The following is a 27,720-nucleotide window of genomic DNA, read 5'->3' as shown; positions in this document are numbered from 1 at the left end:
AAAAAAAAGAACAATGGTAATTACATCTATTTGCTATTCTTTTTTGGATTGCTTTGCGAGGTGCGTGTTGGGTACTACTAGTTGTCGTCGAGGTCAAAACCTTGGTCTTAATTATTTGAGTTCTTATCTTTTCATTTAATAAGCTGTTTTATTATACCAAATCATTCATTTGTCGAATCTTCTTTCTCCTTTAATTAAAATATAGAATTTAATAAGAAATTCCAAAATTAAATTCTACAAAATCGTCTGATTCCGTTTCTGTCATTCGTTCTGGATTCATTTATTTATTATTTTTAATTATCGTCTGCGATTTAGAGTTTTACTGAATAATATGTTCGTACAAAACGATTAAGGGTAGGTAGGGAGACGGCTGGGTGGGGCTCCGCTTTAACTTTCGCTGTGATTCGAAGCGTAAAAAAGTAAACTAGTGCGATCGGACCAGCGTTGGCGATCGGGGTCAGTTAAGCTTATCCACCGGACAGCCGAGATGGAACATTCACGATGGAGGAAGTGGATTGCATCGACCTTCTCTTTGGAGATTCCCCAATCACAGGTAATATTTATTAATATATTTATGGATATTTGCGGTTGCATATCTGAATGTAACAAATGCTCATAATTCTAATGAAGATACCAGTTCTAAGTTTAGTTGCCAGAACACCTGTAACTTGTCTTTGCTTTCAGTAGCTGTTTTCTGTTTTGACAAATATAAGTGTAATAAAATAAATGAAAATTTAATTTTAAAAAATTTATTTTTTTCGTATGTAGTCTATATTGTAAAATAAACTTTCGATTTTATTTCTAAAAATTCTGAAATGCGAAATCATTAGTGTAAACATTCAGTTGATAAATGTTATTAATTTTTGATAACATTTAATTATCTGGAAATTGATACTCTTGATTCAGCGGATATAAATTAATTTACGGCATTTAATGTTGTATTGCCGCTCTTATCTTCCTTTAATTTGGATTTTCAAACAAGATTTAATATTTTCGTAAAAGAATCAGTAATATAATTTTATTCGGTAGTTTTTATTAAATGACGCCTTGTTTGTTTATAACAATTAGTGGTGAAAATAAGCGTTAATGGCCCTGTGGAGACTATTTTTGCCATAGAGAATTGAATTTTCATATTTTAAAGCTATTATAAAATATTCATCATTTAACTGAAAATTATATGTTCATTTTTATTATTTTTGGTGATAAAACATTGAATCATGGTACTTTATGACCGATTAGCATCAAAAGTATTTTAGGTAATTAATTTATAAAAAAGGATTCAGTGTGATTTGATAAGTAAATGCAATGTACATTTTTGTGTACAGATATTCAACATTTCTAATTTAAAGCAATGTTATTTCACATTTAATTTCATCAGTTTTCTACTTGGAAGACGGTCATGGAAAAAAAACATTCGTACAATAATAAAATTGAAATCGGATCTATGACAAGGTTAAAAAAATTATCATATCTTTTTCTTTATTGTTGATTTATCGAATTTTATCGAATTCTGATATTTGTGTAATTTTTTCCCAAAATAAAACAAATTTAGAAAATCTCAGGAAGTCAATTTTTTGTTACATTTTTTTTAAGTGGATCAAGGTATTGATGTACTGACATATGCTGTGTGCCTTTAACGAAAATAAGTTTTTATATTCTATTTCAGGTTTTAAGTTTCTCTGTACATTCCATTTTTAATCCTTCTAAAAATTTGAATTGTTGACTTTTAATGATGTTTTGCTAATATTTTATATTTACTTTTTAATTTAAGTCGGCAAACATGGCAAAAATGGTTGATTTTATGAAATTTAAGGAAAAGAGTAATCCAATGTTCTGTTCTGATTTATTTTGTTGAACTAAGAAGTTCTAACATTTTCTACTAATTTTCTTTGAGTATTGGCTTCAGATACAGGATCTATGCTGTACTTCATAATATCATATTATGATTCCTGCAACTATATTCTTTACGATTATTTCTTGTTGTATTTAGAACTGGGTATTCTCTAGTACAATATTCGACTACCACTGAAAAATATATTAATATTACATACACACACACACGCACACAAAAACAAACAAACGCATTCACCATTATTATAAGAAGAAATAGAGATATAAAAGGTGTTGAAGTAACAGCAATTAAATCGGTATATTTAAAAAACAATTTTTAAAATTTTAAAATTGGTGCGAAAGTGAGTTTTGTACAAATGAAATGAATGTCACATTTTCGGAAGTTATCGCAGAAAAATATTAAAATCTCACTTAATTTTTAATTAATTAAAATGTTAGAAATTGCTCCCAAGGCACTATTTTACTCGCCAATTTTGGAATGTAAAATTATGCATTTATTACATAATCCGGTTATATATGTTATTAATTACTTATCAAAAACTTATTTAAAGTTTTTTGACATTTTTTTTTGAAAATTCTGCATTTCACCATGCACTTTAAAAAAAAAAAATCTAAACGCATTTTCCAATGTTACTCTATTTTTTTTTAATTGCATAAATATGTGTTCTTTTCGAAAAAATATTAAAATAATAAGTATTAAGTATAAATGATTTTATTAAACAATAATAATATAAAAAAATAGATGAGATTCTTAATGGGAAATTATAAAACTCATAGCGCGCTTTGATTCTTTATGCTCATAAAAAATGAAGGCAGCCATAATCATGTACGATACATTCATACACGATAAAAATTTTCATATTTTTTCATATTTCATAATTGTGTATTCTTGAAATTTGAGTTAAATTCCAAAAAATATAAAATGGTTAGTCTTTATTATTGAATCTAACTAAAAAATAGTAAAAAAAAAAATTTTAAAAAATGATAGTTTTTTTTCTCCTTAAAAATCGATAAAATTTAAAGCTTTTTCATGAAAATAATTAGTTTTTATAGCGCCTCATAAATTAATTTTGGAAATGACAAAAAATCTAGTAGCGCATTTTGAAATTCTTTGTGCATCCAAATTATTTACAATCGAAATAATAAAATCATTAGACGTTTTATGTATATTGCTATGGAAAATGTTTCCTTTTATTATTCGAACCTAGTAAAACCAACCACTATGATTTTGACGCATGTTTTACAGTTAGTGTAATCAGTGTTCTTCCGCTATTCATACGTAAATGGGAGGTTGTATTTTCCTTTCAGTCTGAATAATTCATGATGATTAGTGAATAAAATTTTGACCTTTGAAATCTTATAATGTTCCTATTCTATTGTTTGAAAATGGAACCTTTCATTAAATTTAAATGGATTTTGAGATCTGAATATTTATCTGAGGAAGATTTGATCACGTTTCTGAAGCGTTGCATGTCCTTAGACATGGCCCTTGAATTATTGTCCTTAATTTTTCTTATTCTATTAGTGCATTAAGATTTCTCGTGATCATAAAATTAAGTAAATTTTTCTTAATAAGTTCTGTATGGTGAGAGATCTATGCATAATTCAATACGGTTGAGGTCGGAATTTAAATCATTTTAAAATTTGAATTCCCTTGAAGAAAATATTTATGAATTCTTTGCATCTTCTAAATCTTATTTATTGGCATTTACAATTTTCTGTTCTGAACAGAATGGCCACTTTCAGTGACTATTTGTTTGTCTACAATATTGATAGCAATAATTTTGGCATGCACACCAACTTTTATGAATTATATTTTATCACAACAGATTAAAACACAATTTTAAATTATGCTTGTATAATAAATATAAAACATTCTGATTGGTTAGCTATGCATAAAGGTAATAGATTCATGGTGAATAAAATTGGCGAAATCGGTCAAATTGTTGAAGCTGGGGACTGTGCCATGGTTTTATTTTGCGATCTCTTTCAAAAAATGAAGAATAAGGGTATGTTGACAGCATATTTATAAATCACAAGTTTTCAAATTAAATAAAAACGCGGAAATCTGTTTAGTGATTGGGGAACTCTGTTGTGATTTATTTCCCCCTGTGGAAAATGTACAGTGAAGCTGTATTTTTGAGATTTATATGGAAAATGGAGGGAAATGGGGGTCAAAAAACTTTAATGCTAAATCTAAATATTATAAGTGAAATAAAAAAATTGGTGAAATCGGACTATTAATTGAAATTGGGAGATTAATTTTTTTGTTTCTCTATTTTAAATATATATATATATCAATTCATGTTCATCTAAGACCCATTAAATTAATGCGTCAATATAATTTGGGATCCGTTACATCTCTTTTCGAATAAAGAACGGTACAGTACAGTACAGTACAGAGTCGAAGCTGATCTCACTCGAGGACCGAATTCGATCCTGCATGGACTGTTTGCTTTTTCAAATATTGAAATTAAACTGCATTAATTATTCAAACATTTTTATTAAGATAAAAATTATTCTTAATAAAAAATAACCTCTTATTCATATAATATTTGAATCATAGTTACTGTTTAATTTTCAAATAGAATAATAATTTTAAATGCGACTTTAATTGTGATAAATAATTGCACATACTCTAAAAAAATTCGTGTTATTTTTTTTATTCTTAAATTTTAGAAATCTATTTCTCTACCTATTAATTTTTAACTATGTGCATGAGACAGAATTTCAATTATTATAAAAACCTTGGAAACAAAAAAATATATTGAAGTCATGAACAATTATTAAATAGCAAAAGTATATGTTCATAACAGCTACTATAATTTTTTAGAAAAACAAATTACAAATTTTGGATTATCTGTCTATGCATTCAATAGATTAATGGCTGTTCTTTATTCTAAGTTTGATTCCAAATGTTTAAGTAACTTTAGAATAAAATTTTGCAAGTACTTTAATCTAGGTGTTTAAAACGTTTAATGAGTTTTTAATGAAAATAATAAATTTTATCACTATATATAGTATTATATTCATAATTACTGTTTAAAAATTAAATTTTAATTATTATTCATTTCTCACATGAATAAACAGTTTTGTTATAAATAATAATTACTATTTTAATAAAAATGTTTGTAAATAATTTATTTGGTTTGAAATTATTAATTTCATAAAATAAAAAAGTAAATAGTCATGCAGGGTCGAACCTGATTGGCAACTTTCCCACCTATAGTGATTTGCTGCTGACCAATATTGTAACTTAACTAAATTATAAACAATGACGAAAATTTGAAGCTTACTTTTTCGAAATTAACTTGCTATTGCTTTTTAGTATTTTAATGAATGAAGATCCTAAAAGTATATAGTTAATATACCAAATCACATCACAAAATAGATTTTCTAACCCACGCCTTCCGTTTGTCAGAGACGTGGAGATTTATTGAAGTCTAAAGATCAAAGATTTTAATGATTATGAAAATTTCTCTTTCTTAGCTTCGTAAACACGAAATTACAAAGAAGGAATCAGCAAAAGTTTAAAACATTTCTATATATTTGGGCTATTAAAAAAACTTGTAAAAGCTATAAAATTAGAACTACATTTTATTACAATAGAAGAAATAAAAAAATTTAGGAATTAAGTTTTAAGAATTGTTATAATCATCAATAATAGAGTTCTCTCTTTATAAGAAAATCAGTTTGCAAGCCAACGTGAAAAAGTTAAGGTATTCGACTATGTTAAAAATATGACTTTGGATGAAAATTCACATTTTTTCTTATTTTTTTCTTATTATTATTTACACTTTCAAAAAATAGGTGCGTTTCTGTTTCCACTAATATCTTTGTTTTGTCTCTATGTCAGTTAAAAGCCAAATTATGGCAAACTATTGACATGTAAGTGGTGCTTATTTATAAGCATTTAAAAACTTTAAATGCATTTTCTAAAGAACAAGTTTTTTTCATAATTCTGCTCTATGAGTATCGTCGTATTTCAAAAAACAATCAAGATACCATAATGAAATTTATAATTTGGGCTCGTTATGTTATGCAGTATATAAAGAAATATGGATTTGATGTTGAATGCTCTAGAAGTGGATTTGTGATTGTTTAATGTAAATATAGTTGAAAAAAATTCCAAAATTTCAAAGATAATTTCATATATTACGCACGATAATTTTATTTTTGAATATAATTCTTAGATAATAGTAAATTGCATTCTAAAATATATTACGCATGTAATGCTACAAAGAAAAATGAAAAACTGTAACAATTTTTTTCTCTAGAACAATCCTAGTGTTTGTAAATAAATGCTAAAATTTAAGTTAAAATATGCTTTTCCTTCAAATGTTACATATATATTTTAATAATTTCATTTTTATTCACTATTTTGTCCTTATATTAATAAAAAAAACATCATATAAACATTAAAATATGTGTGTTTTTTCATTTTGAAAAATCTACTTCGAATCTTGTCGAATACCTTAAGAATAATATTTTTTTAAACAAAAGAAAATTATTTGATTTAAAGATTTGATGAACAATGAAACATAATTTATTTTCATTACAAGGATAGAAAATATTGTTGAAAATCATACAAAGAATATTTACAAAAGTTTGCTAAACATATAGAATAAACAATACAAAAACAATTTTGGTATCGAAGAAAAGATAATATGTTCCAATTGCAAATTGGTATAAAAATAATTTTTATGTGATTGTATTTTCAGATGTTAGATAAAAAGATGCCTAACTTTTCTTTAATTATTAAATAATTAAAACATTAATATGTAATTATGTAATGTAATAATTAAAATGCAATGTATTAAATAATTAAAGCGCCTCATATTGTACATTTCCCCTTTCCAATGTATGTTCTGACTCTTTTTAATAAACGAGACAGTAAAAACAGCCATCTCACATTCTAATTAAAAATCCTTTCATTATTAAATGAAATGAAACGTTCTGAGAATTTCAACAGGAAGAAGTTTTTCCATAGTTGAAGATGGATGAATGTTGTATGAAGGTTGTCGACTTGCAGAACTTTGAAATATGGAAGTTCCAGAGTATTTAGGTCACTTTTAAAACATTCCCAGATGGCAACAATAAAAGAGTACGATAATATACGACGCAGTATGCCATCTGAAATAGATATTTAAAACCAAGACGATCATAGCTGCAGCATTTTAAGTACTTTTAAATACGTGGACAGTATTTGGAACGATGTTATCTGTGAAGTCACCTTCAAGCATCATTATAGAAACTTGCCATGAATAAATACGATGTGAGGAAGATTTATGGTGTAACGATGCTGTGTCTTGAATTCTGAAATAACAATGTAGAGGAATATTTAACTTAGCTGTTACTGAAACGTAAGATTTCAGTTTTTGTATTCATTGTAAACATTAATTTCTGTGGCGGTTGTGTTATAAACATTCATGCAGTGGTGTATTTAGCATTTTGCGGTCCTCGACGGTGTGTGTTATAGGTCCCCTTCTTTTAATAAACTGGTCAATTTACTAACATATTTCAACATATTTTAAATCTAATCAATAAGTTAATAGAGGGTATAATCAATGCTTACTATAGACATTAATTATGTTAGTAGAGGTTATGATGGAACTATCAAGGTTAATTTTATATTTTAGTAATTTTTTGTTAGGGTATATGCTTCTGTTTATTTATTAATGGATGCGCTTCATCCTTGGTGTTTATAGGGACACACTTGGTGCTTATAATTTAATAAATAAGTGAACGTAATGAAGCATACTGGAGCTTGATCAATTATACTTGGCAATGCTGGTATCATCCTAATATATTATATCTCATAGAATATCCTTTCTTTATGCATTTACTTATATGACAAATAACAAAACAACATTTTTTAAAATCCATCTCTCTCTTGCCGTTTTCAGTCCAACGGCCATAGACAGTTACCTAATCAATCCGTCAATTGTTATTTAAAAAGGACTAAGAGTTATTAAGATGGTAATGTTTTAAGAGATTATCTATGAAAATATGAAATATTTAAATTTGTTGGACATTGTGCATATCAGAATTCTATTTATAATTTGTTTTTCGTGTATGAATTATAGAAAGAGAAAATATTGTAATTGTCAGAATATTAGATGCTAGATTTAGATGAATATTTACGGTTCAAACTTCTTTTAGTTGGAAGAAATCATTTTTAGAATTATGACGATATTTGTTAGATTTTGAACACTATAAAACAGAAAAAAAGTGAATGAAAGGAAAAAGACGTGTCATCTGGTCAAATAAAAATTGTAGATTTTTATAAAATTTTAGAAATACTTCAGTGAGAAGTCTATTCATTTATGCCCACATAAATATGATAAAACTATGAAGATCTAGATGAGTGCATTTTATTGCCAGAATAATAAATGTGTAATAAATTTTAGACGAATTCTATCATAGGTTGAAGATTGGGATATCTATTGTTATCAAAAATGCAGCACGCTGGATGTGTGAGCTTTCGTATATGAAGGTTAACCCAATACTGAAGATATGAACGAAATTTCATATCATATCAGTTGCAAGAAAGACAATTTTGGAACACAACAAAAGATAATGAAATATGGCATCCAATAAAATGAAACATGAAGTGGCACACTTTGTGGAATTTATGAGAAAGTCGAGGAAAGAAATTTCTTTCTATTTTGTTTCTCAGTATTGATTTGCATAATTATTTTTGTATCCTGATATTTACGCATAAAAGTAAAAACTTAAGAGACCCGTGATTACGAAAATACTTCGGAAACCGGCTATTCTAGTGGATGCATCAATATGATTCCTCCTTTTTTAACTTAGACACTTATTTGTTAGAAAAGTCAAAAGTCGATTTATTCAAAATATTTCCCCCCGGAAACTACAGCGTTTATCCATCTTCCGGGCAATAAACGAATTCATGAAGAAAAATGTTTTTTTTTATAACTGTCAATTTTTTAATTTAAGAGAGAATTAAATCTCTCCCCATAAAGGGCACTTTGCATAATACGACATATATAGTAGTCTGAAGGAGCAACATCTGGTAAATATAGCGAATGTGGCAATATATCCCAATGAAGTGATTATAAAGATTCTTTCACTGATATGGGAATATTTGGGTGAGTATTGTCGGGTTGGAAAATAAATTTGTCCTATCTTTCGCCTTATTCTGGAAGTTTTTCCTTCAATGTTTTATTCAAATTGATTTATTCTTGTTTATATCATTTCCCAGTAATGGCCATATCAAGTAATGTTTATAAATCTTAATATTTTTATGCTTTTTGGTGTTTTACTATGCTCTTTGTCGTGTGTTTCGAAATAATTATTTTTAAATCACAGAAACCATTCTTTGCAAATACTACTAATATACATAGACGGTGAGAATTCGACTTTCTAAATGTTATAGAGATTTTCCCGTTTTCTTCCAATAGTCATGTTAAAAACTTACTTTTCTTACCTATGTTTAAAAAAATCTAAATATAGGGTAGAGTATTATAATGTATCATTAATTGAAAACAATTCGTTAGAAGCTATAAAATCGATTGTTTTTTTATCGGCAAAATAGCATTATTTTTTCACATTTTGTGTTCTTTGATCCATTTTATGTTAATTAGTGACCGTTCACTTTTAAAAAAATATTCTTTTGTGTTTAATGTGTTTAAAGATGCTGGTTATGCTGAAGAATACAATAAGGAATGTGATTTTATTCGTTCAGCATTTTAAAGATATCGGAAGTAGATGTTTGGCTTTAGATAAACAGAACAAAGAAGGAACTCAAAGAGAATCTAACTGAAATATTAAACAGCTCGGAGGAGAAAAATCTGCCATTCATATTAAATTAAACATTCTCATAAGCTCGTTCCAAAAATCCATTTGGTTATCTTTTGAATAAAATTTTGAAACTTTTCCTGTAAGACATTAATCATTTCTAAAATGATAAATACACAATTATTTTGGTAATTTTTGAATTGAATTTGATAGAATCACCATCGTTTTTGTTGTTTTTCAAATTTTAACAATTTTTAATTAAAAAAAAGATTTATGTATACATTTCCTAGTTCCTTGACCATATTTAAATTTTCCTTTTTCTATTTTTACAATTTTGGAATAACATATTTTTGTTTAAAAATATATTATTCGATTGATGAAAAATGTTTTTCACTGATGTTTGCAAATATATTGATTACCTCATTTCGTACATTAAAAACAAAGAAACAAATTCTAGACATGTCATAGAATCTAAAACCCTTAGCTAATTCTTATTTTCGTCTGCAATAACTTACTTATTTAATTTGATTGTATTTTTGATTTCATATCCTGTTTGTTTGTGTTTATATTTGTATATTCAATTCTCTGAATATACTTATTTATAGATTGAGTAAAGAAAAAGAAGCGAATGAAAATAAACACAATAATTTGTCCTAAATTAAGTTGTTACGAATTTTTCCTTTTTCTCTGAAACCAGCTGTAATTTTAGTAAGTCTTTTACGACAAATAGTGACAAGGACTTTCTCTAAATATGTTTTAAGTTTATTATGTGTTTTGATGAAGTTTGATGGCAGTGGGCATTTGGTTTTCTATATCTAAGAATCAGTCAAATTCATTCATTTCTCAATTCTAGCTGTTTCTTAAAAATAAAAACTATACGAATACTAAGAATCTGGAACGTGAAAAGGAAACGCGGAATACGATGATAAATTTTTCAGTAAAAAGAAGAAATTGTCCATTGTAAACGTGTTTGGCATTTTCATCTTCGAATGCCTCTCATTTATTATATACCTCAAGCCATCTAGCAAGAATCTTTATTTTTAAAGCTTAGAAACTAAGCATTTAGTTTTTGAAAAATAATTTTGATTTTAAAAGGTTTTATTTTTAAACAAGATATTCGATCAAAAATTACTCGAATAAATGATGTTGAGTGTTTTTAATTAGCAAAAGTTGCTAAATAGTCAGAATGAAAGCAGAATTCATTGAATAACATTTCACAAATTGTTGACTTCTAACATTCAATTAAGTAGAGAAAAACCTCAAGTAAAATAAACAAGAAAGAGAGGTTACAGACAATTAATTATATATAAACTTTGTGATTGTGCATTTTTACATCTAATGAATTGCAATTTCAATTTATTGCGGTTAAATAGCCCAGAAAAAATTTAGGTGAAACTCATTTGAAACTTGTTATTCTACTGAAGGTTATTTATCTGAAGTGTGACCCAAAAGAAAATTATATTTTATTCTCAAAAGAGATAAATAAATTTAAAAAAATAGCAACAAGAATTACACTGAGTAAAATTATTCAGAAACGAATAAAATGTATAATTTTAATTAAAATAAATATTAATTGTAGTGAGAAATGATTGATTTTATGTCTTCACAAACTGAGCATCAAATTAAATTTTATACAAAGTATAATAGAAAGTAAATATCACTCCATAAGATGTCATTCCAAAACATTTCGCTTCTCAACTCATTTTCTTCTTTTTCGAAATGTGCTCACTCAAGAAAACAATTTTTAAAATTAATTATATTTTTATTTGAAATTTTTCGGTTTATAAAAGATTAATTTGCAGTTAAACCTAACTAACTTTCAAGTCACATGGGAAAGTCAACTAAAAGTATTCTTATCAAAAATCCAATTTTTTACAACTTAAAATCCGACCATTTTTTTTGTATGACAAAATATATATGCAAGTAACGAATAAGATGAAAAACATCTCTTTTAAATTCATTAAATCATTAAAACAGCGCGTTAGTTACAAAGCACGTAAACAAACTAAATAAATCGTCTGCAGCTTTGGATCTACTTAAAAAACAAACGATGCGTTTTAATCCATGTTCGTGATTACCCTTTAGGCAAAAGGTGACATAAAAGGGTTATTCACTCCATTTTCAACATTGCGGGGAGCATTTAAATAGATGTATGAAGTAAAATCATCACGGTCTGCCCATTTTTAGTAAAATTTCTTTTCTTAGAAACTAGTTACTTAAAATAACCAGAGCTGATTTAAGATTTTGTCAAAAAAAGTAACAAAGAAAAAATAAGAGATACGTTTCGAAATTTGAATGGATTAAATTGATGATTTTCTATTCTAATTGCAAAATAATTTTTATTAGATATTAACGTAGAAATTATAAAAAAACAAGATGTTTTATACTTTTGGATTCCAAAGCATTTTCAGTTAAATCAGTTGTCAAGTTCACTTTATAATCGAGTTAATTCCTATTCATGTGATGTGTGTCAAACTCGCAGCGCCAAATTAATTTTGGAATCCAGGAAGGCAAGAATAAATGCCTTTAAAGCAGAGTTGAAAAGTGTATAGTTAAATGATAGATAAAAGTAATATATTACATTTGAGATGGATTGTAAAGCCATGGAAACTCCATCATAAAAAATTCATAATCTGATAAAATCCAGGTTACTATAGTAAAGGACTAATCACCTAAACTAAACTCTTAATATTAATACTCCAGTACATTTAAATATAGCGAATTTCATTTCACTCCATAAAAAGTTCACTCCAGTGCACGAGTGCTATATCAATAAGTTTACAACAAAAAATTAAAAAAAATATTAAATGCCAAATTTGATAGCAGTAGTCCATTAATTGATCCTGAAAAGTATTTGGATGATTTTTTTTCATCATGTATGTCACACGATGCATCTCCCAATTTACAGATGCATCAAATTTATAAGTATTTTCACATTGAAAAAAGAAAGTTTTGAAGAAAGTATTGAAAGTAATACCAACGCCCTTTTTTTAACCATCAAATGTACGATATTTAGAGTCAAATCATTTTCAGCTAATAAAATCAAAAAGCTTTCAAATAAATTTCAGAATTTATTTGGAATTGAAATCTGTTACATGTATCTAAAATCTATTAGTTTTGAAATCATTCAATTGCATTTTAATGTTAATTGGCTAGTTATTAAAAAATCGTCTGAAGTCTGATTTTATGACATTATGAGATTTCTAAATATTAAAATTATAAAGCTGTTTTTGTCACATATATATATTTAAAAAAAATCTTGATTCTATTTGTTTATCAATTTTGAAATGCATCAGTATGTGAGATATTAACGTCACAAAGAAACAAACGCAGGGGAGGGGGTCTAAATTTAACAACTGAAATCGCAGAAATAATGCGGATGAATTTTCAAAGTTGAGTAAAAATATATTTCTGATTTAGACTTATACTAAAAAATTTTATTCGAATTACAAAAGGAGATGAATGGTTTCTCAATACATTATTATAATAAAAAAATTAGCAATACTTTTTATATAAGAGTTTTTTAATAAATAGACAACAATGGCCAATTCCTCCTTTTAAATCAAAAACCATAGAAGCCTGAGATTCTGATCGAGATTACTAAATTCGAATTTCAATTACATTTATTCGATATATTTATTCTATTCGATAATAATACATATATTTTAACCTTTAGTAAATGTCTAGTATAGCTTCCTCGTGTTTTTATTGTTTTAATTTTGTAAAGAATATTTTTGGATTTTCGAGAAACTTTTTATTCCATTAACAATGTGTTCAAAAACTTTTTATTTGTATTGCTTGTTTATTTTTTGGCTTTAATATATTTCCTTATTCATGGTTTAAAATTTCTTAGATTTATTTCAAAAAGGGAACCACTTCCATGATATCAATCTTTTTCCAAATTTACAAATAAATTGATAAGTAAAGGATATAAAATTATTAAAATATTTTATCATTGGGGACCAATAACTGTATAAAATTTCAGCACTCCAGTGCACGAGTGAGACAGTGAAAATTCGATTACATAATTCCATCCTTACAAATATGTAGCATGCGAATTAAAAGCATTTAGGACTTACATTTTTCAATTAAGTATTAATTTGTAAAATTAGGAGGACTATCTATGTTAAGAGACAGGTTCAGAGCCGTAGCGATCAGGAGACAAGAGGGAATATAAGTATCTTGGACGAATCTAAAGTTGACCCATACAAGCAAAACATTAATATGCAGGGTGATTCATAAAGAAGTATACAGTTGCAATGCACTATAAATCAAGAACAATGTAAGATATTATATGTCACCTGTAACAGAATTGTATGGAGTTATTTTAAGTTTTGTTAGAGACAGTCGAAGATGTTCTACGTGTGACTCCTTAGAAGGAGCCACACACTTTCGTTCTAGACGCTGCACAGAAAAAATTTACCTCAGAAGAATCTCGCGTGTGTTGTTGCACTGTGAATTTGTGATTCTCTCTTCCCCAAAAGGACCATTGTATTTGTGTACCTTCCCACTGGCGTGAAATGTTGCTTCATCAATGAAAATTAAGTGATCGACAAAATCATCATTTTCAAAGCGAAGCTGCATATCGGTACAAAATGCAAAGAGCTTTTATTTGTAAAAGTCATTCAGATTTTGCAACACCTGCACTTTGTATGGAATTCTTTCCAGCTTCTTTTTCAAAATTTCCAGACAATGGGTTGAGAAATCTGTATTTCACGATTCAGCCTCTGCGCTTGATTTTTCCGTGCTTCGTTGAATGAAACTTCTCGCGATACAGTCTGTCGTCCAGGACTTATACCTTTGCGCAAACAGCCCATAGTTTTAAATTTTTCATGCCATTAATAGATAAGTTTTCTTATTGGAACTTCTTTTTTTAATTGTGATCTAAAATGCCATTGGAATGGAAGTCTTCTTGCGGATTCCATTTTGCTAAATAGAGGAACACAAATGCCTTCTCCACTGGAGGTGCCGCCATTTCGACTGAATGTTTGTGTCACGCATGCTATTGCCTGTGCGATTTTTGTCAAGGGCGAGGCACAAACTTTAGGAGTACATCTACCTTACAATTCGCTAAAGTGGTTCGTGTCTTTGACTGCTACTGTTTTACAGCATCTGGAAAGTCAAAGAATTACAGCATCTATATTTCTTTATGAATCTTTCTGTATTTGTGAAATTTTTAAAGTCACATAATGATACGAAAACCTAGTCACTATTTACAATCATTAAGTCACTGGTCAGATTTTCAGAAGTATGCTTCGATTTAAGCAGGAAAACCGCAAACGATATTTTAGAAAGTTTTTTCTTTGTCTTTGGTTTGGAAAAAGAAAAGGAAAGAGTGAAAAAAAAAAAAAAGAATTTCTCAATAAACTTTCCAGTTCTTAAAGAGTTACTTTCTTGTTCTAATGAAAATGAAATGAAAAAGAAAGGCGAAATCGCTCCAGTTTAGAGCAATCTTGTATATTTATGTAAGGAGAACGAATGTCGCCCGGAGCAAGGCGATAGATACTCTATTCAACACGTGTGTCCGGCGCGTCTCGATCGGAACAAAGAAAGCGATGCCGCTGTTTCGAAAAGCCGAATTCCACTAGAAAGCCATATTTGGCCACGCAATTTGTTTCGAGTTCTTGTTTTATTATCCAACATTTTAAAATTATCTCTATGATTTTAGTAGACATTATTCAGAATGATTTGAAAGAAATACTGAAGCGGAAATGAAAGAGGCATAGTAATTGGGGATTATCATTTCCGCGATATTTTAGAAGAAAAATAAGATTTGATTGGCAGAGTAATCAAGGAGTTATTGTTTGTGACAGTCTGTATTTAAGTAGCCTCATTTCAAACTTTGCCTGAGGAACAGAAATGTTTAAATTCAAACTTTTGGTTAAAATAGTTATAAAAAGAAACTCGAGTTGTCAAAAATATTTTTTGATTGTTTGATGAAAATTGGTCATTCATGAGCAGAAAATGATTGAAAGGAAAGGGGAAAAAATCTTTTCCATATTACTTCCTTGCTGTTTCATAAATAATGTAGAAACAGAGATAAATCTGTTTGCTTATGATGCAGAAACATGACTTGCAATTTCTATGGAGCTCTAAAAAATCGCAGATGAACTGCAAGAGAAAATTTTAGTTAGTTTTGGACTTTTAAATGTAAAGCAGAAGGATTTTTTTAAACATTGGAAAGTTATGCCCGTTTAGACGAGCTATTAACCTGTTAACAATGTCTTGGATCTGACTACCACAGATTAATTAATGAAAGCTCTAGTAGAAAGACTCAAGCATATTAGCAGAATATTTAAGGAATAAAAAAAAAATACTATTTTGAACGTACTTTAGATGCAAATATATTTAGCTTTAAAAGTGAACAACAAAAACCCGAAATTCGTAGAATTAAAAAAATTCTCAATCACTCAAATAAAAACTAATAATTTAAAATCAATAGTTATCTATTAACAGAAAGAAAAGTATTGTCAAAATACAAAAAAAAAAAAAAAAAAAAAAAAAATTACTGAAAGAGAAGAATAGTCAGCCATCTAATTCTCCGACCCGCCACGAAGGCACACGGATTTAAACCATAAAACTGAATGACCGGACCGCCGCAACAGCAACATTGGCGGGAACTGTGGTTGAGTCCTAAGGGCCGTCACCGGCCACGGTACAACCCTCCCCGAAGGAAGTACGTCCCGTCATTGATGGGAGGAGTCAGATCCCCCACCTATTAGTGTACCCCTCCAGTGTGGCGAGATCCAACCACCATGCCGAAAGCATCTCATCCTCATTTTGAGGTGCCCCCTCCTGGGGGTGAAAGAGAAGAATAGAAGTAACTTCCAACTATCCAGTGAAGGAAAAAATATAACGAATCAGCATAATAGAAATTGTAGACCTCAGCTCATTGGTATTTGCTACAATCCAACATAAAAAAATGTAAATAAAATGTGAAGTTTACTACTCCATAATTAATTTTTTCAAAGTTACCATTATTCGGACCTATTAAAAAAGAAATCTGTCTCAGTTGCTACCCCCTAAAATAGAACGGAATTTCCTATCAGAGAGGGTATTTTTAAACCTCATCCAGAATTACAAACAGTTCTAGGCAATTGTATATGCTAATTAAAGAGATCTCTGCAATTATGAAATTTTGTACTATAGTGGTAGGTAGTATTATGTTTCCAGGTTAAGATTTTTAGCTAAATTGAAATATGAATTTATGGAATATACTTGTTAATGTTCCTTTTAAAAAGATAATTTTGCCTAGCTGTAAAAGAAGCAAATTTTTTTTTATATAATTCACAATGAAAGAGAAAGTATTTAAATTCTATTTAATTTAATAAAAGGACACTGAAGATATCAGCTATAATATCCTTTTAAAAAAAAGTTGCTATCTAGAAATAATGTTTTTCGAATAATGAAACGAAATTTAACCCAAAAATATATTTATTAACAAAATTTAGATGTTAATTATGTTTGCAGATTTTGTAGACATATCTACATGAAAATTCAAAACAAAATATTTTTCTTTGAAATATGAAATATTTCAATAGATTTCAAAGATAAATTTAAGAATATTTAGTCATTTATTCAGAATAGTCAATATCCTGTGTACATCATGTACTGATTGAAGAACACTAAAATTGAAATCCAGATTTGATTATATTAATGTAAGTGCTAAATTTTTACGCAATGAAATCCTATATTTTTCTTCACTTTTCCACATCTATGCTCTAAAATTAGTTTAAGAAATCATTCCAAAATTTTGTTATCTTTTATTTGGTTATTTGTTGCAATTTGAATGCATTATTTTATCAAATAATTCTGAGTTCAAACTTCTCTATGTGAATAGACAGAATATTACTGATGAAAAAACAACAGCAATAAGAAACGAAATATATTGAAATAAAATATCTTTAAGAATCGGCTTCCAGTGCTACCAGAAATTTGAAAAACTTTTGAAACATATCTGAAGCTTCTACAATGATCTTGCTGTATAACTTACATTCATGATATTTTATTCCGACGTACTTCTTTTTCCATAGCAACGCACTGTATATTCCTATACAGAAGTTATGCACAAGTATTTCTTAGATAAATAGAGGCTAAACTAAAACAGTATATATTTAATCAAAACTCAGAATTTCTAAAAAGCAAGAAATATTATAAAGCGTCAAATACTAAAAAAGTTCTTAAAAATAGAAATATTATTGATACAGTTAAACAGTTAATACGAATACTTTAGATACATGCTTGAAAACGTATATAAGATTTTTTCGTTGAAAAACGACAAAAAAAAAAAAAAATGTAAAAGAAAGAAAATTCATCTGAAGAAATCAGCCGTGAAACACAACCGGGGAGGCTTTAAATACTAAGATTGGTTGATTTTTTCAATTTTGTTATTACTATTATTATTTTGCAGCTCATAAATTTTAGGAAGCTATTTTTAAATTTACAGTACAGCATATCTAAAAATATACAAACAAATGAATAATATAAACTTTATCTTTTTGGAGTAATACATAAATATCTCTTCATGCAGCAAAAAATCGCTGAATTAGCAAAAAACGCTGCTATTAATAAAAGCAAATGTCTGGCGGTCTATTGGCATTTTACAGGGAAGGACATTTTTTTTAAAATTTAAAGTTGCTACATTCAGCACAAATTTACTTTGGAGTGTAGAAATGTGCACATTAGTGTAATATTTTTTATATTTTAATTAATTAAAACTTAAGCAAGATTTTGGTTCTTTTTTTTTTGCAATAAGTTTTGGAAGTACAGTACAGTCCTTTTTACATCACCTTAAAATTAAAAAAATAATTTCAATGGTATTAATTTAAATGCTGCCCAGTTTTCTTCTCAATTTTGATTTTTAAAAACATGCATAATTTTTTTTTTATTTATGTGTATGCCATTGTAATTACAGGCATTAGTATATGTTTCTCTTCCTTTAAGCTAAGAAATGAAGATTCTGTTAATTTTTCATATTCTTTCGTAAAATCGTAATTTTTACTTTCTTTTTAAAAGAAAAAAGATTTTGAGGAATTTGTAAATGAAGTCCTCTGAGATATTAAATATTTTAGGAATTGTATATGGTAAATTGTATGATCATGTAGACATTTGTTAATTCTTTTTATCAGTATGTTTTAATCCAGTTAATGTGGTGTTGAACGTAAAATGCGCCGCACCATTTTACTGTTAGAATAAATTCCATATTTAGAAAATAAGAAAGTGAAGTTGGTGCCGATAGCGTGCATTTAGATATTAGATGACGCTGATATTTATTTGCATAATATGACTTGAAGTCATTAAAAAGAACAGAATTAGTGCAAGATTACAACAATGACACTTTTTAAAGGACTATCATGATTCGAAATTTAAAAATACAATGTTGAAGGAACCATAAATATCAAATGATGCATAAAAGATTCAACTGCAAGAAAATCGGTCACTATTATTAGCAAACAATCTAGTCTCCAAAACCAGTTAGTAATACATAAATTGCAAAATCCAGTATTGTATTTCAATAATTGATAGGCCGAATTGATTAAAAATAAGTTAAATGTCAAAATGTTTTGAACGGGATTGGTGAAATTTATATGTTATGTAATTTCGTTTATGTCTTCAACTAATAAGAATGGATACAGATATATTCAAATAAGAATGGATGAAAAAATGATTTTCTTATTTCTTATGATTCCTAAATAAATTCTTCTAAAAATGGTTTTTATTTATTTATTTACTAGTCAGTTGACTAGTCAACTTGATCATCAGTTGGCTCTCTAGGAATATTCTATTTAATTTCATTTAAGCCATTCAGATACATTTTCATGTCCCTGATTCCACCAAATTTTCAGGCATTAATCAGTGTTTTTTTTTATTGTCTTATATATATTCTATTTATGAACCTTTCTAATGGAGGCTAGTTCCATGATATCATGGCACTATTGTAAATGTCTAATTCATTTGTTTTCTAAATTTCGTGATGCTATAACATCACTTTTTTATTCTTCTTATTTATTTCTTATATAAAAAATACAAGATATTAGGCAGAATCCTTCTTCTGTAGCTTTTATCAATGGAAGAAAATTGCGCAGTTAAATATTTGAAGTAACAATAAAAACAGTTTGATTTTCAGGATAATAGTGCTGCTAATGCTGAAAATTAGGCAAAAAATATTTTTTAAAAATTACCATAATTTAGGAAATATTGCGTGAGTAATACGTCGAAGCAATTAAAAAGACAATTTTTTGATTTTTGAAATGATATAAAAACATTTTTAGGAAATAATATTTTTAGAAATTACGGTTGAAAAGCTACAAAATTCCACTTAATTTTTCATTATTTAATATTATAACTAATATTTAAAAAAATTGCTCGGAAGTACATATTATCATCTTCCAAGATATGTATGCATCAAATTTGATATCTGTAGGTTAAAAAAACTAGCCTGAAAAGTGCAAATATGCACGCATTCGCACACGCACGCACGCACGCAGACACACACACACACACACACACACACACACACACACACACACACACACACACACACACACACACACACACACACACACACACACACACACACACACACACACACACACACACACACACACTTATTATTAGAGGGATATAATAGGAAACATCATTCATTTCTTGGGACGCAGAGTTTTTATTTAAAGTGTTAAATAATGTTGAAGAATTAAAAATCAAAGGTGTTTGGGAGCAATTTTTTTCAATTCCTACTATTAGTTCACACTCTTCCTGTATATATTTATATATCTTGTTCAAATTTTCAATCGTTAATTAAATACTTTTTATTCATTAAATCAAGTTCAAATGCATTTTTTTTAAACTTGTAGTGGATGACACTTGATGTTAATACAATTTTTTCCAAATATTAATTCATTAATTATTAAATTTCTTTAATTTCTAATACTTTAAATAGAGTTTTAGCAGTTTGTAATGAAAATTGAAATCAACAGGCAGTAGCTCAATCGGTAAAATGCAAGAATTTCAGTACTTTTCACGTGAAAATGAAGAATGCGAGTTCAATTCTTGCAAAAGTAGGAATAGACTTAATTTTTTTTTTTTCATATTACTTGTTGCCACCTGAAATTCAACTTAATCCAGTGTTTCCGACTTTAATGTTAAGCTTGAATACCTCTTTTCAATCTGGAATTTTAACTTTATATATACATTTATTTAGATTATTTCTGTCAGATTTTGCAAAAGACTCAAATGATTTTATAATTCAGATGAAAACGAATTTTAATATTTGTCATTTTAAGGGAGCGAATTCTGCAATTCCGATCAAGAATAAAACATCAGTAGGATTGCTATGCAATGGCCACCTGCTACCGCACACGTATCACTCTATCAAAAAAAAAAAAAGCTCAAAGCAGCTGAAACTGTTAAAAAAAAAATGGGGCACTCATTGTAAAACGTTATTCGACCACCATTTAACCGATACAATCTCAGAAATAGACACAATCAACAGGAAGGACAAACGTGGAATAATATGTTTCAAATATTTTATTCGAGTTTTGTCAAACCCACACGAAGTTAATTGCATACGATAACCGGTTCAGTAAGTGCCTGTTCAATGTGTAGGGTAGGGATACGCAAATATCACGGCATACGGTATTCCGAGTTTTTCATTTGTTCCGAGAAAGCAGTTTTTGGTTCTGCATGAATGAATGTTTGTGTTTTAAGAAACAAAACATGCATGATACTAGAAATGAAGGTGATTGAGATAGAAAACATGCATATTAATTTTAATTTCTAATGCTTGAATGGCCATTCAATGACCATTTTTATGATATTTTTTTACCTGATTCATATAAAAAAAATCGGTTTGTTTCTCCGAATTGTGTTTTTCTTAATAATTAAAAATTTATATTTATAGCAAAAAACGGTGCAAATACGGACTTTTCTTAAGATTCTTGGAAAAAATATGTATAGATTCAAAATTTCAATAATAAATAGCTTTGTCATTCATAATGGAGTGCTTTTTTTCAAAGGAGTTAAAAGCAAAGTTTTCATTCGTAAAAACTTTAAAATGTGTATTAATTTTAATTTTATATAAAAATCCTTGGTAAAAATTTGATGACAATACATCCTATTCCATTTAATGAAGTTGCAGACAAACTGTTTTAAAATTAATATTTACTTCGAGATTTTCGCGAGGCATAAAATTTCATAATATAAAAATTGTAATAATGATATTAAAATTGTATGGGCCACTAAGCATAAACAATGGAATTATTAATAGTTATTTATTTTAGAAATATACTTTGCTATAAAGGTTACGTAAAATTAAATAAATGACTCAGAACAAATTGTGTTTTCTTTTTCAACAGTATTATCAATTTGCTAGGTTGCCCACTTAAAAAGACAGTCATCAAAACATTGTCTATGGATAGTAAAATGGCTATATATTACGCAATGGACTCATTTTACAGCGTCACCTAGTGGCAAAATTTGTAGTTAATGTTCTTTTTTCAGAAAATATAAGAGTGATTATTCGCGATCATTTGACGAAACAGAAATCCGACAGATCCAAGCTAAAATCAATTACTATGCGAAATCCATCGATAATTGGTTTAGGCTTGGAGCAATGGGTAGAATGCATTAACATGGGTGAAATAGAAGGTTAAATGTCTAATATGTTTTAAATTCCATCAAACTCTCTCGCAATGTCATTTGAAATTGTCACTCAATGAGTATGCATCAACATCCACATTTATTGAGAGGAATGGGAAAGATTTCGAGGTTGTGGAGGGTAGAATTCTATGCTATACTTTAGCAACATTCTCACCGAGGGGATCGGAGTGAAGATGGTATGGAATGCTCATATATATGCCAGGTTTAAACAGATGGGTAAAATGTGGAATGGAATGGAGTGCCACAGCTGCCAAATGAAGGTGGTTTACATGTTTTGAACCAGGATTAATGAGCTTGATGTTTGTTTTCACTAAATCGCTGATGCTCGGCAACTTGGCAACTCACTTTTCTTCCGCACCTCGTATTGCTTTCAAAATAAATATGATAAAAACTTAGTTTGCTGCAAACGGCATGCTGAATGTGATCTCATTTCGTAGTATATATCCACTTTACTATACTAGGATTTTTCGTTGCATTCGAAGTAAATGGTTGGGCCAAAGTAGGGGTTTAGTGTATACCTTGCATAAAAACAGCTTATAAATACTTTAATGAAGATTAATATTATGTAGATTAATATATTTATTATTAATAATATTATATTAATTTTATTTGCAAACAAATTATTCAAGAACAAATACTTTTTGTAAACTTTACCAAATTGATTTTCTTGATTAAATTTTCAAATTTTTATTAAATTAACTATTTTTTAGTAGTTAGTTTTTTTCAAATTAGCTTTTTTTAGTATTCAGGATGCTTCCATTAGACAAAAATATCTAATCTGATTATTCAGAGAACCTTTGGAAGTCATTTCTTTTTAATAAGTAACGTTTCAACCGGCTGATTTGTAAATCAATTTCAATATTAATTTTCAGTAGAAATTTTGTACTCCTAAGAAGAAATCGACAATTCATGATGCACAACTTTAAAAAGAAGAAAAAGGCAAAATGCTATAGATTTTAAAAAAAATCCTTTGGAAACGTTACAGAAGATTTAAATATAATTTCATATTAGATAACGATTACTTTCGTTAATTTTACTTTTCAATTTCAAATAATAAAATAGGAGTTTTTCAAAATAAAAAGTTTTACCTTTGTTATATTTTTTTCAGAAAATCTCATTTTTCTTCCACTTTTTATTTTGATGATTTATACAGAATTGAGGTTTAAAATTAGTTACTTTTAATCTAATTGCTATCAGTCATTTGAAAGAATATATTTTTTTTTGTGAAAAAAAAACCTAGTGATATAACAAACAAGAATCCTCATAATCTTGAAGAAATCCAATAAATTCTGTTTGGTTAAATATAGTACTCTTTTACATCACTATTTTCAATCAATAATTGATATTAATAGCATGCTTTCGAAAAAACTGAATTAAGACCTTCATGAGAATCACTTGAAATGAGCAGAAATGAAAGAAATATGTCACATGAAAATCTTTAATTTGGAAAAATCATGCAACAGACTGCCATTTTGTAAAAAGAAAGTATTCAGAAAAAGAAAAAAAGTTACATGAAATGTGGTCACCTATTTTCCTGCGGTGAAATTCGATTAAGACCGAACTAAAAAGAAGCTATTCTTTCAAGTAATTGTATTAAATTTTCCCTCTCGTTTCTTTACAACAATATTTTATGATATGTTAAATTCAAAAATGCTTGCGTTTTTTTACTTAGTTTGATGTCAGGAAACAAAAACGACACGACTTTTAAGAAGCATGAATCGATTTACCTATATTTCTGCTCGTAAGAAGCCGATTCCATACAACTTAATTTCTGGAGTAATAACTAGATTGCAATCTCAACTACCATTTTCAGAACGATTCCATTATGACAATTACTATAAGCTTTTACTTGTTCCGAACATGCAATGACCATTCTCTTTCATTTCGAAACAAAATAGTTGCCTTTCACACAAGCTTAAATTGTAGCGCGTGCACATCAATGAAATGAAGGGTTGTCTACTGTACGTTTCAAATCTTAACAGCATATTAAGATCTTTTATATATGCTTAATAGCTACCAATTAATCTTCTTCCCCCAATCTTTCCAGGATTAATTTAATAAATTTAACTAGTTTGATGAACTACATTTTATCACAGCAAAAAAAAACTATTTTTTTAAAATTACACTTTTAAAATTAGCAAAGAACATTGTCATTGGTTTGATATTTTTGCAAGTGATGAAATTAATTGGCCAAATCTTTCCCGTTTTTGAGGCTGGAAGTTCTACCAAAGTTCCCTTTTACGATATTTCTCGAAAATAGGGGGCGGTAGGGTAAGTACCCATTAATGGCAAATTTAAATGTTAGTTGAGGAAATCAGTTTAACGTTCGGTATATAGAGATTCTTCAGTAAGTTTTTTTATAGTGAATATAGAAGAAAATAAGTGTTTTTTAGATTTTACTTGAAAACGAGGACTCTCCAGAGTAATCACTGTTTTTCATTTTGGATATTAATAATAATATCAGGAAAGAAAAATTAATCTGAACTGAGAATTTGAAGGAGCTGAATCAATCGAGAATCTTTCTGATCTGATTTTGAAAGATAAATTTATCTGAGGATAATTTATAATCCATTTGATAAGAATTTCAGTTCTACTTGGCTATAATTCAGGTATCCACCAATGGCATAATGGAATATACATTACAAGGTTGAGGAACGGAGGGAAGGTTATGGGCTCTGTCCTACGAATTTGCTATTAACCAACATTAATCAAAAATGAATTCATCAACGCTTACTTTATCAACAGATTTCTCACTGTCAAAGATTTTTTTGTCAAGAGAAGCACAAATAAGGGATAGAATTGTTTAAATTCTTCTAAAAAATATAAAAAAATATACTTGAACTAAATGCAGATTTTAACTCAGGTGCTACCGAGGTATCCCGAGATTACTTCGACTAACAGATAATGCCACAACTCCCTTTTGTCATAACAAATTCGGTTAGATATGCTATGCCAGGTAAGATAAGAGCTACACTTTTAACACGGCTAATTTCCGTATTACACTTCACGGAACTATACTTCCATGTTACCCTAAAACCACGTTGTAGAAAACATGTATCCATGTTTTGTAGGAAGTCTATTGCTGTTTTTACATCGCTTTATTTATAAATCGGTATTTATATGGAAATCATGCTATTTGAATATCTCTAAACAGTAGGGTTTAGAAGTTTTTTGCATCCTGCCATATGGAAATGGCATCTTCAGAATGCTTTATTGTAAGAATTGTCTATTGACTTTATAGAAGGAAAATAGTTGGCAATGCGCAATATTTCTTTCTTAATATCAAACGTACAGTCTCACACATGCATGCACGCAGTCGCGCGCGCGCACACACACACACACACACATACAACACACACACACACACACACATGCACAAGTGTAAGCAAGAACACACAATTTCTTTCTCTCTTTACTTTCTCTAAGATTTTCTTTTAAAGAAATTCTGGTTACTTTCAATTTTGGGGTAAAAATAGAAAATAAAGCTATCATGAAAACTGAAAACTCTACCTAAATAAACAAAATTATACCGATGTGCTTTTAATTTAGTATTTAAAGTATACGAATAGATGTGGTGTTTTTACGGTGAGCAGAATTTTGAGTATTCATTTCTGAGTTATTTTTATCCAGTACTAAATTTTACACAGCTACAATTTTAAACAAAATTGATATAAGTGAATCGTGCTTGCCATAAATTGAGGAAACTGATCAGATTATTCTAGTCCTCTAAATAAAGCTAGATTCGATAGATTTTCTCTGATAATTTTTCTTCCTTGTTATTAAGATAACGAAAACAAAATTGCATTTGGATTTTTTTTAAAAAATTCCTAGCTCAATTTTCGAAACATTGTTATGAATTTTTCTTTCGGACAGCCTATAGTGCTTGGTCAAGAGCAATAGATAAACTTTCACTGGATTTCCAAAGCTAGCAAGTAACAACTTATTTATTTTTTTGTTATGGCTTGAAAATGTTTAGAAAATAATGAAACTGCTGCTTTCCTTTTTTTTTAGAGAACTGTGATCGATATTTTTTATAACGTAATTGTTCGTTAAATATTATTTTATTTTTAGGAGATTCAGAAATTACAACTACAATAAAACAACTTAGGAATTAATATAATGAAACATACATAAAATAATTGTGTTTAAAAGGTTTAAAATTATATATTTAATTAAAGCAAAAATATGCATATTAATTTATAATATAAGAAAGCAAAGTTCAAGTCAAAAAATTGAAACGAACAATTTTTTTTTACATTTATATATTTAGATAATGTGAAATATAAATTAATACAATAGCAATATGTGTATATATGTATACAAACTTTCTTTATCTTATTTTATACCTTTATAACTATTTATTTGATTGATATAGTCTTTTTTATAGTTATTTTATGGCATTTATTAGAGGCAAAATCATCAATAGGTTTCGTTTGATCTATATATTTTTTAAAATACCATTTATTTATTAATTAAAGGTTTTAATCACTTTGATACCCCTATGACAATATTAAATCATTTTTTATCCTTTTTAATGTAGGCAATATTTCCTAATCATATTTTTATTTTTAACAAATTTAAAAATACAGTGGGAGCCATTTAAAGTGATCGCTGTTAAAATTTTCATTTTTCTGGCCCTGACGTGTTCAATGAACATAAAACTTTTCTTTCCCTTTCATCTGCTAAAAATATAAATGGTTTTATTCAATTCAGTAATCTAATCGATTAATGTTATTAAAATTCTCAAGATTCAAAATGATGATATGGAACAGATCTACTATGTTAATAATGATTTTTTATGTTCATTTGTAAAATAGTATTATGAAAGTGGAGAGTTTGGATTGCAAGGCTATTAGCCCAGGAGATAAATGGTCTTATGTGAAGTCCATAACTATAAAAAATTCGAAATCGAAGCTTACCAAAAACAACAATAAAAATAAAGATAAATAACAATACCCATCGAATAATTTTTTTAAAATTTCGCTGCAACACACAATAAAAAATATGATGCACGCTCCACAGTACCCAATAAAATAAAGCAATTCTCACACTAGAAGAGTAGATTACGAATTTTGTTATGAAAAATGAACACAATAAAATTTTTAGAGGGTTAATGGAGCGCATACTTGTAGAATGTTGCAAGACTTTAACGCCAAAGGATGCCCCTGCACCTAGAATTGTACAGATTCCCAATTAGTGGAGATAGGAAAACGTGGGAAGGAAAAGTGAATGGTGTCACATGTTGCAAGATTGCCAGCAGAACATCTGGGCAATCTCAACACTACATTATCCAGTAGTTCTTACGTTAAGCCGTTCCACTTTTGAGCCAGTGCTATCTGAAATTCTGGGATAGGCCTAGAGAAAGGGTGGCATATTGCAACTCGTTTTTCGATCATGTTTCATATCTGCAAAGTCGTGTTCATATCAGGGCAGAAAAGGTCATTTCAA

The 27,720-nt window shown here is 28.4% G+C and overlaps 1 protein-coding gene across 1 annotated transcript in view; it reads left to right on the top strand.

Moving 5' to 3' along the window:
* The first annotated feature begins 466 nt into the window (after window positions 1–466).
* The window catches only part of LOC129976622 (papilin-like), an 85,045-nt gene continuing 57,791 nt past the window's right edge, over window positions 467–27,720 (top strand). Inside the window, exon 1 of the mRNA XM_056090276.1 lies at window positions 467–553. Coding sequence (XP_055946251.1) covers window positions 488–553 — 66 coding nt within the window. The 5' untranslated portion in view covers window positions 467–487. The remainder of the gene's footprint in view (window positions 554–27,720) is intronic.

Source organism: Argiope bruennichi, chromosome 1, assembly GCF_947563725.1.
Source record: "Argiope bruennichi chromosome 1, qqArgBrue1.1, whole genome shotgun sequence".
Taxonomy (NCBI): domain Eukaryota; kingdom Metazoa; phylum Arthropoda; class Arachnida; order Araneae; family Araneidae; genus Argiope; species Argiope bruennichi.
Note: the sequence above shows the minus strand (reverse complement) of the source record. Positions and strands in the feature narration are given on the sequence as shown.